Below are 19,501 nucleotides of genomic sequence, written 5' to 3' on the forward strand. Positions count from 1 at the left end.
ATAGTTTCGCACTATTGGACTCTTCTATTAAGTCATCTTATAACAGCTCCGGGACCAGATGTACTTTGTACGGATGCCACTTCTCCTTTTTTAGGACTCTAACAACAGTTGATTGATGGCCATTAATATCTAGTGCGACCTGCCTCGTACTGATATGGTAAATTTCTTGAAACGCCAGTATAACATCCAGTTTCTAAGCTTCCGATATTGATTTTCTACCACCTCTGGGGAGATCTTAAACATGGCCCGTTTCTCGAATTTTTTCAATTTTGCTAATTGTAAATGTCGGCAACAAACTAGAGCAGTAAAAATTTGGCGTCTAATAACTGACAGATTCATAGATCATTGACAATAACGACCAGTCAAGGGCAATACTGATTTAAATATTTTTGTGAAAATAATTTTGAATACTTAACTGATACTACAATAATTAGTTTCAGATTAGAATGTAGCATTGTCATTAAGAAATTTATTGATAACAATTCTATAATAGTAAAATTAGCAGTAGTATTTATTGTAATTCCATTTTACCAAAACTAAGTACATAATTTTGGTCAACCCTGTAGAAATAAATATTCGAATAATACATCTTTGTAAAGCCGATTAGGAAACTTTTCAAATGAGGTGTCCAGTGATCTTGGTTTTTATTTAAAAAAAATCGTCAATTAAAGTTGAGTCCGCGAGTCTTTACCCGTGCGTCATCACTTAAAGCATACGAAATAAGTCGGAAATCTATTTCACGCAACAACAACTAACAGAAAGTGGCTACTGTTCCGATTACGGGTTTTATTATAAAATTTGACGTTATCAAATATATAGAATGTCAAATGTAAGTTTTGCTTCAAATTTTTTGCGCAGAATTACAGCTACATTTGAAGTAGATTAATAAATTCTTTTATTATTATTGATTAATAAATAAATAAACAATTTATAAAAAATCCAATAACATATTTTATTTTTGTTATTTTATTCACTTTGACGGAAATCTAAACACAGTCATTTTTCTTTACTGTGTGAATGACGTTAGCTTTGTATGTTTTAAATATTAATTGCCTAAATATAATTATTTACCTTAAAATTTCAAAGTCCAATATAAAATTAGTTGTGAAAACAACTGTTTGTGTAATATAAAGAAACTTCAAAACGCAAAAATTCGACAAAAACCGCAAAAAGTTCAACTGACTGACAGCCACAAAATTAAACAAATCAGAAACGTCAAACAAATTGTGCTTAAAATATGAAAACATACCGAATCGTCTTTTTTTGTACCTATCTCTTTTCAATGCACTGAGTCTAGATGGTTCATAAAAATAACATGTGTTGTTACTTAATAACAAACGGCAGCTGGTTTGTCATGAGTTTCATGCATGGAAGAGAATGATGCTAGATAAAAAGTATGTGTTTTATCTCGCCAGGTATTAATGACGCACGGGTAAAGACCCGCGGACTCAACTGTACGTCACTACGCAAAAACTAATGTCACAGGGTAAGGAAGATAAAGGGCCTATTGGAAATATCTCGAGAACTAAAGGTAAGAGAATCATGAAAATTGGAATACAGAGGTTTTGAGGTATGAACTATTTAATGAAAATATTTTGGTCTCTTTGCTACTTACGGTTATACCGGAAGTTGATTGTAACTTCGTTTTTTTAAATGGGATACCCTGTATATTTTTACATTTTCGGATTCTGCTAGATGTCTTCTTTCTAAAAAAAATATGAGGTTTTGTATTATTTGACAGGGCAGTTTAAAAGATAATTACGGTTTTTTATAAGTTTTGTAGCAAACTTCACACCCTGTAAAATTGTACTGATTTGATATCAAAAACTTCATTTATATTCAAGTGATTTTTAATATACGCTGTGAGCTCGTACGTAGAGGGGATATTTATAAATTCGCGAGCGCCAGTAGTGGCAAGTCTGTAAACGTTTACCGGAAATTTGACATAAATGTCAAAGTGATTAATTTAAAATTAAAATTAAAAACATTAATTATAAAAAATATTACTTGGTCAAAGCATTGGGATATATTTTTACCTTAAATATACTTACGTTTTAAATACTGAATTTACGTTTATTTAATGTTCCGTTATATGTAATTATAAATTAATCTATTAATCTTATAGCGCCATCTACACGATAATTGTGAAAGTATCCGAAATAAGAAATTAATATTTTATCAATAGAACGTCAAAATGATTAGCAAAATTTTAAAAAAATCTGTTACAATTTAATTACTTTTTAGCGTTGTAAATATTAAGCGATAACAATTAAATAATAAATTTAAAAATTACCGGTGAAAGGTGAATTAGTAATCCGCCAGGAGCGACACCAGCGAAGCTCAGAGCGTATAGTATATTATTAAAAATTAATAATATAGCGAAATGTTTAATTTTAGTATACAGGGTTGGTCGAAACTCGGAATGAGTATTTTCTGAGTTTTCTTAAATGGAACACCCTGTATTTTAGTATTGTAATGAAATGATATTTTATAGTACTTTTTATTTCTTAAGCATTCACTATATCTAACTGCTTTAATTTGTAAGTTATTCGTAGTTATTTAAGCCAAACATTAATTGCAACAAAAATTACGTGAAATTTTATTAGGTTTGCCGTGAAAATATTCAGTCATAAATAATTTTTCGAAAATAAACACATATTAATCTCGGCTGACCCTTAATTTATTAATACTGGTGGATATATCAAAATACCTACGTAGTTAAGATTGTTGATGTGTTTAATATTAATAAAAACATACAATATTCTATCTAGTTGGCTATGACTTAGACACTAATTATTCTTAAACATTTGCTTTGCTTAAACATTCTACTATTTTTAAAGTTCCATTGGCTTTGCTACCATTACTAATATGAATTTTTCTAATGAGGAACTGATTCAGATGTTGTTTTGTTCTAGAAGAGTATAACAAATAAAAATGTGCTACCAGCAAAAATAATTTGTCATCAGCAAATTCATGATAGATGACAACCAAAAAGACAAACTTTTAAAATGTACTAGAGCGGTTTCAACGAACTGGACATTTAGATTACGAGAAATCTGATCGAACAAAAACTATTGTAAATGATTAAAATGAATTAGATGTTAGTGTCGCTGAGAATCTACATATAGTATGAACGTTCTCGTAATCTAAGTATGTAGTACGTCGAAACTATGCTGGTAAACTTTGAAAAGTTTCTCTTCTTGGTTGTCGTCTATCGGAGAGTTGCAGATGATAAATTCTTATTGCTAGTAGTACATTTTTGTTATACTCTTGTAGAACAAAAACTTTACTAGCCAGTTCCCCATTACAAAAATTTATATTAGCAATGGTAACAAATCAACAGGAAGTATAAAAATAATACAATGTCTAATGTTTAATAAAGATTAGTGTCAAAGCCATAGCCAACTAGGTAGAATATGGTTTGTTTTTATTAATATTTTATGCACCAACAATCTTAAAAACGTAGGCATTTTGGTATCTCATCCAATATTAATAAAGTAAGGAACATTCTAGATTAACATGTATTTATTTTCAAAAAATTATTTATGATTGATTATTTTCAACGCAAACCTAATAAAATTTCACGTAATTTTTGTTGCAATTAATGTTTGGCTTAAAGAACTACGAATAACTTACAAATTAAAGCAGTTAGGTATAGGGAATGCTTAAGAAATAAAAAAGTACTATAAAATATCATTTCACTACAATACTTATTCCATTTAAGAAAACTCAGAAAATACTCATTCCGAGTTTCGACCAACCTTGTATACTAAAATTAAATATTTCGCTATATTATTAATTTTTAATAATAATAGACTATACAGTGCCGGCAAAAAAAATCTTTACATTGCCAAATAAATCACCAAATTTAAAGACAATTTGCATGCGTTCTGTCTGCGCTTGGAGGGGATTTAACATTACTGGAGAAAGGCTCTGTAATTACCGTAGCACGTGATATTGGTGCTTCAAGAGGGGCTATTTATCAACTGAAACGTTGCAGCCGAACGTTTCAGTTGGTATATAGCCCTTCTTGAAGCACCAATATCACGTGCTACGGTAATTACAGAGTCTCCTTTCTCCAGTAATGTTAAAGTACGAATCTTCTCTTTTGTGAGTTTCTTTCGACCCACATTTGTCAGTTCAATTTAGAATTTGACGATCTCAAACTTTACGCGGTAAATGAGAAGAAGTTTAACACTGACTACCCGCACAAAGCCAACTGTTTACAGTGCAAACGCACAGAATACCCTAAATAAGCCAATCGGTCCGTAAACTGCAGATAATTGCCGTGGCAACTACGCTATCCCCCCTCCCCTGCCCTCCCCTCCAAGCGCAGATAGAACGCATGCAAATTGTCTTCAACTTTGGTGATTTATTTGGCAATGTAAAGATTTTTTTTTGCCGGCACTGTATTAAAAATCACTTGAACATAAATGGAGTTTTTGATATCATATCAGTACAATTCTACAGGGTGTGAAGTTTGCTACAAAACTTATAAAAAACCGTAATTATCTTTTAAACTGCCCTGTCTAATATTACACAACCTCATATTTTTTTTAAAAAGAAGACATCTAGCAGAATCCGAAAATGTAAAAATATACAGGGTATCCCATTTAAAAAAACGAAGTTACAATCAACTTCCGGTATAACCGTAAGTAGCAAAGAGACCAAAATATTTTCATTAAATAGTTCATACCTCAAAACCTCTGTATTCCAATTTTCATGATTTTCTTACCTTTCGTTCTCGAGATATTTCTAATAGGCCCTTTATCTGCCTCACCCTATATAGCAATTGGCCATTCAAAAAATAAAATTCAGCCGTGTGGTGGATGACCAAAGTTATCTTTAACGTAAAGTTATCCTGTAGTTAAGTTGTAATCCTCGAATTGGTGTGATGTATCATATTTTTTCTACGACCGTTTAATAATATACTCATTATTCGCTATTTTTGAATAGATAATAACACCCATTACTTTACCCGTGAGTAATAATTCATTACTCACGGGCTGAAGTTACTCGCGGGTCATTACTCACGGGTTGAAGTTAGATTCAAATTGTGCATGACACTTTTAATATACCTATTAGCAAATAAAATTACTTAAACTTGTTTATTTAATAAAATAATCATTTTAATTTATATGAAAAATTAAATTTGAAAAATGTTTAAACGATTTTAAACTTTAACAATGGGTTAGTATATTTTTTACGTTTAAATTTCAACATTTGACATTTTAAGATTGACGTTATTAAAAGGTAAACAATAAAAAATCGGTATTAATTTCGTAAAAGGACTTACGGATATGAAATTCATATAAATGAATTATGTTTTAGTTACTGTTCATTGTACAATAGATTCTAATTGAGAGCACACGTTCTTTTTCATGTAATTGCCTTAAAATATGTCTTATTTTTAAAAGCCACCGCTATTCCATGACATAATGACAACTGTCTGATTGTTTTATAAGCTCAACGAGTGTAATTCTAACAGTGTTGCCATATTTATAAAAAATATATTTTCTTATGAAAAATAAAATATTTCGTTTTAAATAATGTTAGTAGTTGATAATTATATTTTTCCACTAATCCAAATAAAAAAGGTCGTAAAAAAAGTATAGTATTCTACTTGCATGTAATGGATATTACTCACTCCGATGAATTACGACACTCGCCAACGGCTCGTGTCGCAAACTTCATCATCGTGAGTAATAGCCATCGTTACATGCTCGTTGAATAATATACTATAACTTAACTACTTGCGTTATTTCTTGACAGGTTTTGAGTTATCTGATATATCAACTGTCATTTTATAACGCGATGTTAAACCTCAAGTTATGAGATAACTTTGTAGTTATGTAAGGATATGTAAGGTTAGGTTCATCTTTTGACTTGTTTTTAGACAGAAATCAAGTGAATTTAGAAGCTAATAATTTAATAATTAAGAATAGAAGGGTAATACAATTTTAAAAATTATACAAAAATCAAATCAAGAGATATAAGTTGAAATTTTATTTTAAGTACCTACTGAGATTTCTATCCAGAGTTGCCAGATGATATTTTATAAATCCCCCACTTAGAAACTGAAATTCCCTCAAATTGATGTTCAAATACCCCAAATTTAAATGTTTGCCGCATAAACCAAAATTATACTACTTATCAACGAGGGCCCTGGAAATAATTAATAGTTCCTATCGTCTTCGATCATATGGGAGTATAATATACAGTTCTATGTATATTCGCAAATTTAATTTACCATGACCCCTTAAAATCCTCCATAATTTTCCGCCCCCAAAAAATCCCACTACAATTTCTGCTTAAAAAAATTTCCCTATACGCTTTCAAATTACCCCAAAATTGCGGGAAAACACACCAATCTGGCAAACCTGTTTCTATCTACCGTTTGAAACACTACCGAACCCGAACAGCTGTTTGCTGTTCGGTCGTCGACGGTGGCCGACGATGGATATTTACTTTTACGGTCATCTACCAATCCTGTAGCATGTTCCGAACGATCTCTCGCGCTCACTCCAACTTTACTATTTCTACATAAGGTTCTCTTTGTTACGTCAAACTTTGTTCCTCGAATGTTATTTCTAATATAACGTTGAAGAAATAACTATCTCATAACTGTGAAGAATACATCACACCGAATTTTACCTAAATAGTTATGGACATCGTTATACCTGAGAGTAATCTTAACTTTAACTCAAACGTTAAAGATAACTTCGGTCATCCATCACGCGGCTGATTGACGTGTTTTAAGATTTTTATAAAAACTCATCATGAATTTAGAACTTACCAACATTTCTCTAAGCATGTTTAACGCCTTCACGTCTCTAAGCAGCTCGTAAGATTTTCCGGTAGCAGGTCGACTATCCGGGAGTTTCAGAAGGAGATTCAGTGCTAGATCTGCTACCCACTGTATGAGTTGTTGAAGACTTTGAAGAGTTGTGGTTTCTACGGTAAATTCTTTAGCTTCGAAATGCATCGAGGTTAGAGCTTTGTCAACGTCGTTCTGACCTTCGGCGATTACACCTAATAATACAAGAATGGGTTTATTAGAAAACCGCACAAAAAATACGAATAAAAAGTGCTAGTTCACAAAATAAAAATATTTTTGTATGGACTTGATTCTTTTTTACCAATATATATTCTTATACAAATGTTAAAATTTGCCCGGCTTCCATTATTTTTTTTTAATACTTTTAAAACATAGAATTTCGTCTCTTTGTTAACAGCTATTAAATGTTGGTGGATAAAATTAGGCAGGGTATTGTGCTGTCCCCATCGTTGTTTAAATTATACACCGATATATAATCTTTAAAGTTGCTTTGCACAACTTGGATTATGGCGTAAAAATTAATGGAAAGCTGATCAATATAATCAGATACGCAGATGACACAGTTATATTACGCAATGACTTAACGGATTGCAATATCTTTTAAAACCCATTCACACGGTGGGACGAGAGACGCGACTAAAAATTAATTGTTCAAAAACAAATACATGGTATTTAGTCGCTTACATTATCACATACATAATTACAAATAGATTGACAACCGATACAAAGAGTATCCAATTTTAAATATTTAGGTTATTGTAGTACCGAACAATTAGATCAAAATAAAGGGATAAAATATAGAATTGAGATGGCTTCGTATTTTGAAGGTTATGAATTTTTCAAAGGGAAAGGTACGGATTTGTGCATTGTAAAGTTTAATCGCAAAAGTTGAGTGACGAAATTTAAAATTTAGCCTTTTAATCACGTTTATGTTAAAGTAGAGGTACAAAGAAGTTTTCTGAAAAATTTTTGATCAAAATGTTTTATAGAAAAAAAATAGTGCAACTTTTATTATCGACATTAGAAATCCGCGATATAAAGGTTATTTTTCGAGATACTGACCATGTGTGGTGAATGGCTAATTTTGGTCTTATATTATGTTTTTGATGGTGCTGAAAACGAAAATGAAATTTATTTTAAATTTTAGGTGGGGGAATATTGTCAAAATCGCAATTTTACCATAGAAAAAAAAAAAGTGAAATCACGTTTTTTTTTGCGTTTAACTCGCTACAACTCTGATCCATTTTAATATTCTTATCTAAGGTTTGTACACTATATGTTGCTCACTTTTTTGAAGACAACGGTATCTGCTTTAAGATTTTAGTCTTATTATAGTAAAAGTGTGAATTTTTTAAAGTACAAGGTACAGATTCTTGAATTGCAAAGTTTAATCGCAAAAGTTAAGAGGCAAAATTTAAAATTTATCTTATTAATTACATTTATGTTAAAACCTAGAGTACAAAGAAGTTTTCTGGAAAGTTTTAGTTACAAATGTTTAATAGAACAAAAATTGCGCCACTTTTAATATAGACGTTATACGTCCCCAAAATAGCGCTTATTTTTCGACATACTGACCATGGGAGGTGAATGGCTAATTTTGGTCTTATTTTATGTTTTCGATGGTGCTGACAATGAAAAAGAGGTTTTTATTTTGAATTTTGTGTGACGGAACATCGTGAAAATCGCAATTTTAACCTAAAAATGAAAAAAAAAGTGAAGTCACGAATTTTTACGTTTAAGTCGCTACAACTCTGTTCCATTTTAATATTTTTTTTCTAAAATTTCTACGGCATATATTTCTTACCTTTGTGAAGACTATGAAAGTAACTGTAGTCTTTCAGTCTTTTTTTGTAAAAGTTATGAATTTAAAAAAGTTAAAGGTGCAGATTCGTGAATGGCAGAGTTAAATCGCAAAACTTAAGAGACAAAATTTAAAATTTATCTATTTGATTACGTTTATGTTAAACCATAGAGTTCAAAGAAGTTTTATGGGGAGTTTTACGTCTAGATGTGTTATAGAAAAAATATGGTGCAACTTTTAATTTTAAGAAAAACGTGGTTTAACTTTTTTTTATTTTTAGGGCAAAATAGCGATTTTGACAATTTTCTCCCACCTAAAATTCAAAATAAACTTGATTTTCGTTTTTGGCACCATCAAAAACATAAAGTAAGACAAAAATTAACCATTCACCACCAATGATCAGTATCTCGAAAAATTAGCGTTATTTTGGGGATTTATAACGTAGATGTTAAACGTTGCACCATTTGTTTTCTATAAAACATTTTGATCCAAAACTTTCCAGAAAACTTTTTTGTACTTATGTTTTATTTTTGAATTTGATTTAAAATCTATATTTCAAATTTTGTCAGTCAAATTTTGCGATTAAACTTTGCAATTCACGAATCTGCACCTTGTACTTTAACAGATTCATAGCTTTTACTAGGATAAGACTAAAAGCTTAAAGCAGAAACCATTGTCTTCAAAAAAAGTGAGTGATTTATAGTGTAGAAACTTTAGAAAAAAATATTAAAACGGACCATATTTGTAGCGAGCTAAACGCAAAAAAAAACGTGATTCAATTTTTTTTATTTTTAGGGTACAATTACAATTTTGACAATATTCCCCCACCTAAAATTTAAAATAAATTTTATTTTCGTTTTCATCACGATCAAAAACATAATCTAATACCAAAATTAGCTATTCTCCACCCATGGTCAGTACCTCGAAAAATAAGCGTTATATTGGGCATTTTTAATGTCGACATTAAAAGTTGCACCATTTTTTTCTTCTATAAAGCATTTTGATTTAAAACTTTCCAGAAAACTTCTTTGTACTCTTTATTTGAAGACAAACGTAATTAAAAAGCTAAATTTTAAACTTGGTCACACAACTTTTGCAATTAAACTTTGCAATGCACAAATCCGCACCATTTCCTTTGAAAAATTCATAACCTTTATCAGGATAAGAATAAAAGCTTGAAGCAGGTACCGTTGTCTTCAGAAATATTAGAGCTATACACTGTTAGAATTTCAGAAAAATATATTAAAACGGAACAGAGTTGTAGCGAGGTAAACGCAAAAAACGTGATTTAATTTTTTTTTATTTTTAGGCTAAAATTGCGATTTTGACAATGTTCCCCCACATAAAATTCAAAATAAACCTCATTTTCGTTTTCAGCACCCTCAAAAATGTAAAGTATGAATAAACTTAGCCCTTCGGCCCTCCGTGGTCAGTATCTCGAAAACTAAGCGCTTTTTTGAGGGTGTCCTGCTCGTGTAAAACACTCTTAGCGTGGGATCTTTGAATATCGGAGAGGACCACAAAAAATAAAACGGCGACGAATAATGTTAAACGTGCTGCTTGTCGTTGACCTTCAGTGGTCCTAGGTCAACGTCGTTTAATCCTTAAACGCCCAACCTTTTTTAGGTTCCATGTACGCCCAAGGGTGGGTAAAAAATGTCCACCTCGAAAATAGCTAATATATTTATTGAGAGTTGTTGCAAATTGATTAAACTTAAGAATCTTATGCTTACTAAACAGAGCATCTTCTAAAATATTAATATAAACAATTTACAAACCTTACAACAAAATTACGATGTACATCAAAATTAACATACCAGTAAAAGCCAGTAATTCAGATTGTCGATTTTCTCCACATTCTTCCTTTCAGCCTCCTCAATGGCGGATAATTATATCGATTATGTAATTAGACGTCGATAATTATATGGATTACGTTCCTACCAATGAGAAATTATATAGAAACCTTTAGTAACAAGCTTTACCAAGGGTGTACTTTTTGTGCCCATCCATATTTATCTTAAGATATTACTTTTATATTCAAAAATATCGGTAGAACCAAATTAACATTCGATAAAGGGATGTATTTTTAACAATAAATAATTTTTGAAAAATTTTTGAATACGTAATAAATATGTTACAAGGGAATATGCATTAGGTGGACATTTTTTATCCACCCTTGGGCGTTTAAGGGTTAAGGTACTAGTACACTTTAGAAGAAAAAAAAAGCATTTTTCAAGATTTTTTTTCTCAGAACCTTTATTAAAAGTGAACATAAAGCTTTTTACATATTAATATCTAACTCTTAGAGAATACAAAAATATATCTTTTTTCATTTATGCACGTACACTAATATTATAGAGGGCGCCAGAGTAGAGGCCTCGAAATAAAGTAGTTCCGATGGCGGACAGTTAACCTCAGGATTGGGATCTCTGAAACAAAAAACTCGTACGGCATTTGAAAAAGGAAGGTTTCTTACGTGACAATTTACCACCAATAGTGAAAAAATCCGCAAAAAAAAAAGATTTTACGGAAATTTGAAAAAAATTTGTGAAAAAATCGCCTGTTTTTCTTTAGTTTTTCATGGTTAAAAAATATTTATTTTTTATTTTGTGGTGGCCAAATTGTGGTAAATTAAGAAAGAAACCTTCCTTTTTCAAATGCAGTACGATTTTTTTATTTCGGATATCCCAATCCTGAGATTAACTGTCCACCATCATTTTTCGAGGCCTCGACTTTTGCGCCCTCTACAATATTAGTGTCCGTACATAAATGAAAAAAGATATATTTTTTGTACTCTCTAAGAGTTAGATATTAATATGTAAAACGTTTTATGTTCATTTTTAATAAAGGTTAATACAATACAAAATTATTAGTTTTGGTTTTCTAAAGTTTACTAGTACCTTAAGTGTCTACCACAAATATTGCTCAGTTAAAAACAAGTGAATCTAATTCCACTAGTTTATCCCGCATGAAAAAGCAGTTTATCACGCATATCCGCGTAAAAAAGGCAATGAAAATTGTAAGGTAATATTTATTTTCTAGTACATTCAGCATATTTAATTGGCCTGAATAGATCTGGACTGGACTGAAATACATAATTATGTACATATACGGAAATTTGATTATTATAAACACGTTTAGCTATTTTTTGCATTCTGTAGATGAACTATTCATTTCCATTACTATAAGCTACAAAAAAATAACACTTACTAGCTAATGAATCTGCTGGACTTTTTTCGTGGCTGTTCATTTCGCTCGGTCTTAATAAACTCTTGAAGGCTGTTGAAATGCTATGTAACATCAAGTATTGAGTGAGATCATTTGCTTTTCCTTGTCCTTGAAAACTTAACCTAAAAACGTATGACATTTTAAGTATTATTTTAAATATTTTCAAATATTGAATGGGTTGCATGTGTGAGTCCATACTAAGTAAGTAATGAAATAACAGACGTTCTCACAATCATTTATTAACGTGGGACGACCGGTTTCGCTGTCTAGAGTTTGCACAGCATCTTCAGGTCTCCGGTAAAAAGTAAATTACATGATGCCGGTCCTGTTACTTTTACCGGGAACCTGAAGATGCCGTGCAAACGGCGAAACCGGTCGTCCCATGTAAATAAATGATTGTGAGAACGTCTGTTCGTTCATTACTTACGTAAATATGTTCATTTATAAGTATTCTGAAAAATAATGGGTACCTAGTATAAGGGTGTACATCTTAACAATGCGAAATTTTTGTGGACTTGGTTGAAATACTATAAAAAAGTTCAAATTTGAATATTTTCTTTGGTGCAAACCATGGTTTGTTTTTAAACCAAGAGGAGTGATTCAAATTTACCGCGTTGTAATGCTTGTTTGTAATTGGTCCAACCGCAGGCAAATTTACTCCACTGTTGGACACTAATGACATTTATCAAATTTTGACACAATTGACATTTCATAGGTTAATTAAGTTATATCGGCGATTTTTTGTGTTTTCTGGGTTATTCCTTTAATTTTTAGATTTTTAGTCTTGTTTTTCTGGACCTCGGAGGTAAACTACACACGCTAAACACAGTTGCTCGAAATGACATAGTGTAGTTTACCCGAGGTCTAGTTATATAAAAAGCAGTTATTTTTAGAACTCTTTAGCGACGTATTAATATAATATAAAATTTATGGATTACCGTTGAGGGCCGACACGATCAACCAAAAAAGAAGTTGTATTTGGACACAGAATAACTAACCATACAGAAGCGAAACTCAGGCCGAAAACGATAACGTAAATTTCATGCTCATGCGTCACGTAACTGGTGCAACCTCACTTTTGCGACTGACAGTGACAGTGGTTTATAGTTAAATTTTATATTTATATATGTTTTATTTTATAGTTTATTTATATTTTATAGTTAAATTTTATATTTCATATTTAATTAATAACTACTTGTCAAAAATATCACATCATTTGGAATGGTCTTAGAACATCAAGTTGTATTCTGTAACTGGTGCACAAGGTCAAATATTTCGGTCCCCACAAAATCAATGGAAACGACAGTAAGATTCGCTTCTGTATGGTTAGTTATTCGGTGATTTGATGATATTTCTAGTGACTTTCTTGGGTGTGAATCTGTCTTTTTAGTTTACTCCTCTTAGTTAAAAAATAAACGTTAGTACCTAAATGTGTCAAAAAAACAACATCTGAAAAAGTACAAATCATAAAAAAAGTCTGAATAAAAAAAAATCCTAACAATAAAAAGACGTATGCACAAAATAAATATAAATGATTTTACTACAGTAATCCCTCATTATCCGCGGACTCATCAACCGCGGTTTCACTTATCCGCGGTTGCGATATCTGTTGAATCTTTAATGAGAATGTTCTATTATTTTTTATAATTTGACCAGTCGCGGTAAATTACTCATGATACACCACTGGCGCTTGTTCTTAGTAGTAATACTACGGCAATTAGTTTATAGTTCAGAAGGTTTAAAATACCCGCGAATGTAGACGCTGATCTCAGCGTCTTTATTTTTGTTGACATGATAATACATATTTCACAGATACGCAATTTCATCATATTTATTTCTATGTACTATTATACGTATCCAAATTGGGATTATGTCATATTCTTCTTTGGATCGTGGATCCCTCACCAACCACGGTTTCACCAACCGCACCTTTCTCTTCGGAACGTAACACCCGCGGTTGAAGAGGGATTACTGTATAGTAAAATTAGAAAAAAGAAGTGCTGGACTTATTTTGGAAGAATCGGTAAATAAAAAATGTAAAGGTTGGGGCACGTGATGCAGGTGTCACTAAAGAGAAGTCCCAAGAATATCACAGCCAAGCACGAGCCAGAATAAAAACGAGAAAGTCAAGAAACAGATAGACATTCTAATGATATTGTAACTTCTCTATTAACTTTTCTGCCACGGACTTCTGATATAAAGCTAATGGTTTATATACATGGAAGTACTAAAAAACAGGAAATAAGATCAAGGTAATTATTCCAGAGTAAACTTACTACGTCTGTCCTGGGCAACTACAAAGACGCCTTTAACATTTCGCAAGCAATAATAATAGTCTCCCATTTTATACCGCTGACACGGCTTTGGGATTATAGCAGGGTAGTCTGCTATATCTAGGGCCTACGGTATACAAGGAAGGTAACAAACAGGGCCAGTGTGAAACGGTTCAAAAGAACTCAATCATTTTGCCTTATGCAGAAACCAAAAATTGTAAATTTATCGTAACATATTTTTGTCTCACCCTGTAGACATAAGAATATCGCTTCATATGCTAAGTAAATTCATTGAATTTATCTCTGTTCCAAAAAATACGTGAGAATTTGAAGTATACCTGTCTTGTTAAAGGAAGACGTTATTATATTTTACGGTCATATATTCGATTCCGTGTGTTCCGTTTGTGATGTAAAAAATAGTTACAATGTAGCTAATGATCGTTTTCGCTCCGTGGATCTGCGGGTTTGGATACACAAAATGTGCTGCTTTGAGTGTTAAAAGGTGCAGGTGTAGGAGTGTGCACTCAGCAATATCTTTACTTAGAACTGTAGAACGAAGTTAGTTTTGCTGACTTTGCAAACTAATTTTGGGTGATTCCATACCAAGTAGGTTGGGCTTAAAACATGTTTTGTTTTTTCTATTGGTCGATAACAAGTGTAGGAAGCTTAGTTATTTTTTTATTACACAATGATGAAAGAAGGAAGGATTAAACTTTTTTCTTATTGGTTGATTGGATGAGTAGGGTAGAATGAGAAATGGAGCGGGTTTTTGGAAGGAAGCGTTTTTTTAGGAGAGGCATTCAAGTTGTGAGATTGGCGATTTCAAGTTTGGGCTTTTAAAGAGAGAGGTTTAGAGTTTAAGAAAAGCTTGTTCCAGTCTCGGGCAGGAGCCGCCACGGCGCGGTTTCTGAAGAGTTTAGTTTTCTGAGAAAGTTAAGTTCGAAGATTAAGTTCCGACATAGTTTTTAATCAAGTTTTTAAGTTCCTGAAAATGTAGTGTTAGAAACTGTTCTCCTTTCGTGACTTCCTAGTCACAAGCCAAATGCCACTGTTAGGCAAAGAGCCAGTTTATTTTAGTGTATACTACACTACCTAAGTTTCTTTTTTGTAAGCAGTTATGGATTAAGTGCTAAAGATAATCCTAAATACCTCAAAAGTTATTTAAAAGTCAATATGGGCAGAATCATTTGGAAGTTTATTTTTTTTTTTGCTGAAACTTTTCATAAAAATAAACATTTTTGTACTATTCTTTATCTAAATTCAGTGAAAAGTGCGTGCTTTGGACATTCACAACGAGAAGAATAAGGACAGGACTATGACAAGGTATTGTTTGTAAACCGTTTTATTGTTTTTGTAAACAGAATCTCTTAGATTGTCTACAAGAGATCCATCATTTCATTTTTTAATTTTTTAATTTTAATAAAAAGTTGATTAATTTTATAATAATTTTTTTGATTGATAATATTATTATCTGATCCCTTTTTCTTGTTCATAAGTGAGAAATCAACATGAGAACACTAAGGTAGGTCATGATATATTTATATTTATGTAAAAATAAAACTATGTTTATTTTCAATAAAACCACATTTAGTTATTTTAAGTTATTTATAGTTTTAGGTGGCATGACTGTCTAATTTTAGTTTCAATGACATTTGTAAATTATTTGATAGTTGTCAAAAACTCATAGCGTAAGAAATAGCATTGTTCTTGATTCTCTTTTTAGGTTTGTATTTTTAAGTTATTTTAGTTATTTTATATTAATGTTTATAATCTTTATTGTACATATTGTAAATAAACTCTTTTTAGATGAATTCCTACTACTATCTCTTACAAGAATAAGAGTAGGAAACAACTCTTATAAATCAAGAACTTACACTGACCAAGCGAAAATAGCGATAAAAATAGATTTTCAAGCCGTTATTTGTACAAATTAAGGATGAATATTGCATCAATGAGAATTTGTATTGCTATAGAAGCAAGCAGTAGTGATAGTAAGAATAATGTATATAAATTTAAGTGGTTGCAGCCAACAGAGTCCCGTTTCTATTATGAAATGCCTGCTGAAAAGCAACTTCAAGATTATCATTCTGAACTATTTCGTCTGAAAAAAGTAAAAAATGTTTTAGCATCTATGAAATCAAGAGGATGCTTTAGAACATGTACCATTACCTTAGATGATAATTTGAAAGTGATTTATTTTGATTCAGATGGTGATGTGGTTTATCAAAATGAGTACCTACAACAGACCTTATTACCAGTGTATGAGAAGAAACAAGCGATTGAACAATCTCCACCATTAGTCGAGTTGCTCCAGAAACTTGGTGAAACTAGTATACCTAAAGTTGAAAAGAAAAATTACAAAAAAATAAAAGATGATTTCGTACTTCGAAATTTTGATGGTAAAAATGTTCTAATGAATTCATGGCTCAAGACCTTAGAATCAGAATGTTCGCGATGCGAGGTGGATACTGATAAAGACAAGATTTTGATTCTACGTCTGTTTCTTGATGGAATAGCAAAGGAATGGTTTGAATCAAAAATAATAACATTAGGCTTAGATAACAGTTTTGAGGTATGGAAAGTTAATTTTTTTGATAGTTTTTGTGAAACAGGTTGGGATAATCATAGAAAAGCTTATTCTTTTAAGTATATAGGTGGTAGTCTTGTTGATTATGCATTTCGCAAAGAAAATTTATTGCTAAATATCAAAAATGATTTTCCTATTGATATATTAATTGATTTAATTGTGACAAATTTGCCAATTCATATACAAAATAATATTAATAGAGCTGAGGTTACAACAATGGAAAAATTGATAGGTGAGTTACGAAAATTTTATAATAATCTCTTTTTAGATGAATTCATACGGCTATCTCTTACAAGAATAAGAAGTATGAAACTACTCTGAATATCAAAAAAGATATCTTACAAAATGAATGTCAATGTGTTTGTATCTTATGATAACGATATATTTTTATTAACTTTTTACTTTAATTATTTTTTTTTAAGTTTTATGCAAGCTTCGTCTTTCATTTTTCTTTTAATTATGGCGCCCCCCGAGCAATTGAGTTTCTATTATATTTAAAATCTATTAAGAATCCACACCCCTAGATCTCTGAAGACTTAGAGCTACCGAGGTACTCCGTAAGGTTACGTAGCACCACGTATATTTTTATGTTTGTTTAATTTGTTGAGTTACATATTATTTTTTTTTGCCTTTGTGATCCACGCTGGGGCTGTTATACAAAAATGGCTTCCACCTTCGAGGCTTTGGCATTTGACGTGTTAATGTTACAAAATAGCGCCCTTTCGAGGACTGCTACAAGTGCTACGCTTCAACCGCCTATTATTACCCCTGGTTTTAGCCCCGGCGCAAATTGAACCTAAGCGAGACACAACCTGCGCCGGCGGGACGGATGACCCGTGCATTTATTTTTCTAGCGCACCGCATATTAAACCCACCCCGACCCAAACGTTGGCTGTCGCCGTGGTGAAGAGAGACGGGCAAAATCAGTGCGGACGTGTAACGGTTACTTTTGATACCGGTTCTCAGTGGTACTGAGTACAAATACTGATTACAAAATACTGATGTATTTAATCCTTGTACTGAATTGAGTAGGCAACTTGAAATCGGTATTTCAGTACTTGTAACTCGTAACGTTTTAAAAATATCTTACACGTCCCTAGTAGTCGTACCGATATGACTTTCGAAAACATCGAATTTGATCATAAGCGGGTGCATAAAAAGATATCTTACACTGAGTATTTTATTTCTGCACATAATACACTAGACTCCCTCTATAACGAGAACTGAAATGACAGACTAATTGCCTCGTTAAAAGCGGATCTCGTTATATCAGAAATCAATAATATTGTGCATACTATAGTTTTCTAAAACATTAACTTCCCAGAGTGAAGCCATTCTGAGCAATATAAGATGCTAAATATTGTTTCCTCGACAATAAGCCTTCGCCATCATAAATTGTTAATTTTCTTACAATATTCAATATCGGTAGATACATAAACAGAACAGCAATAAGTTTATTATGGGCGGTGGATTTTATTACAGCACTATCCTCGATAACCGCACAGATGTTGGGGATTTCTGTGTACAGGTAGTTGGGGTATTTATTTATAGCCATTACAGCGCTAAAAACGGATAAAGAAACATATTTTACGATTTCATTTTTCCTCGTTATAACCAAATATAACACCGTTATAGAGGTGTTACAGTTCAATAATAATTTCATGGGACATCTAGTGTACCTCATTATAAGCGAAACCTCGTTAGAGAGGGTCTACTGTACCTACACATTTAAAATAATCTGTTTTTTCATAATCCCTCCGCTACTGATCGGTCATAAAAAATAACACACTATCTGCATATTTCGTTTTTAATTTTTAAGCATAAATAAAAATGTAATATGTCGACAAGTTGAATTTGAGGGTAAGTGCGATGCCACATTATGCGTTTTGACCGGATGCGTTTCCACCGCATCCAGTCAAAACGCTTAGTGTGACAGGTCGATCCGGTTACGTTGGAAACGGAGGCGTTTTAAGACATCGCGCATCGTTAGGCGCTTACAAACTCTACCAGACTAAACGCATAGTGTGACAGGTCGGTGCGGTTGCGTTGGAAACGGATGCGTTTCCACCGCATCCGGTGAAAACGCATAATGTGACATCGCACTAATACGATATTTTTATCGATCACGGTTTTAAGTAACACGAATCATTTTTCACCTTATTTTTCTAATATGTAATTAGTGTTATTGTAAAGGCATAACTTTGATTATTAATTTCGTATCGTCGCTTATTTAGTATACCAAAAGTAGTTATCAGAATTTAATGACAAAGACAAAGCAGTTTTCACTCGGAGTTTTGACTATACTAATATTAATATTTTTATTTATCACAATAAATTGTACTTAGGTAGCATCCGTATTCATTTCAGATACGTCCATCTCGCAAACAAAAACAAGTAAAAATAAACATCTGACAGTGAGTCACGCGTCCCACGACCCAAGAAAACTGTACGCCGATGACAAACGTTCCCAAGTGAGACCTGCGAGCGCAAGCACTGATCGCAGGTTAGGTTTAATTTGCGGTCCCTCGCTCATAAGCGTGCTTCACGAAACTGTCCACGTAGTTCACCGGTGCAGATTGTGTCTCGCTGAGGATCAATTTGCGCCGGGGCTTACCCAAAGTACTCATTTTATTCAGGCTGAGTCGACCTGGGGCCTATAGACATTTTAAAAATGTCTAGTTGTTCTTGCCGAACTGGGATTTGAACCCCGGCCTACCAGCACACGAGTCAAGCATACTACCGCCTGAGCTACGCCGGCCCTCAATACAATACAA

General features: G+C 32.3%; 1 protein-coding gene across 1 annotated transcript in view; it reads right to left on the minus strand.

Annotated features, from left to right (window-relative positions):
• LOC114328374 (mediator of RNA polymerase II transcription subunit 16) overlaps positions 1 to 19,501 on the minus strand; it is a 164,307-nt gene that overhangs the window by 47,863 nt on the left and 96,943 nt on the right. The window contains exons 9-10 of the mRNA XM_050653349.1: positions 11,850 to 11,989; positions 6,797 to 7,032 (exon numbers count right to left, since the gene is read on the minus strand). Of these exons, the coding sequence (XP_050509306.1) occupies positions 6,797 to 7,032; positions 11,850 to 11,989 (376 nt within the window). The remainder of the gene's footprint in view (positions 1 to 6,796; positions 7,033 to 11,849; positions 11,990 to 19,501) is intronic.

Source organism: Diabrotica virgifera, chromosome 6 (assembly GCF_917563875.1).
Source record: "Diabrotica virgifera virgifera chromosome 6, PGI_DIABVI_V3a".
Lineage (NCBI taxonomy): Eukaryota > Metazoa > Arthropoda > Insecta > Coleoptera > Chrysomelidae > Diabrotica > Diabrotica virgifera.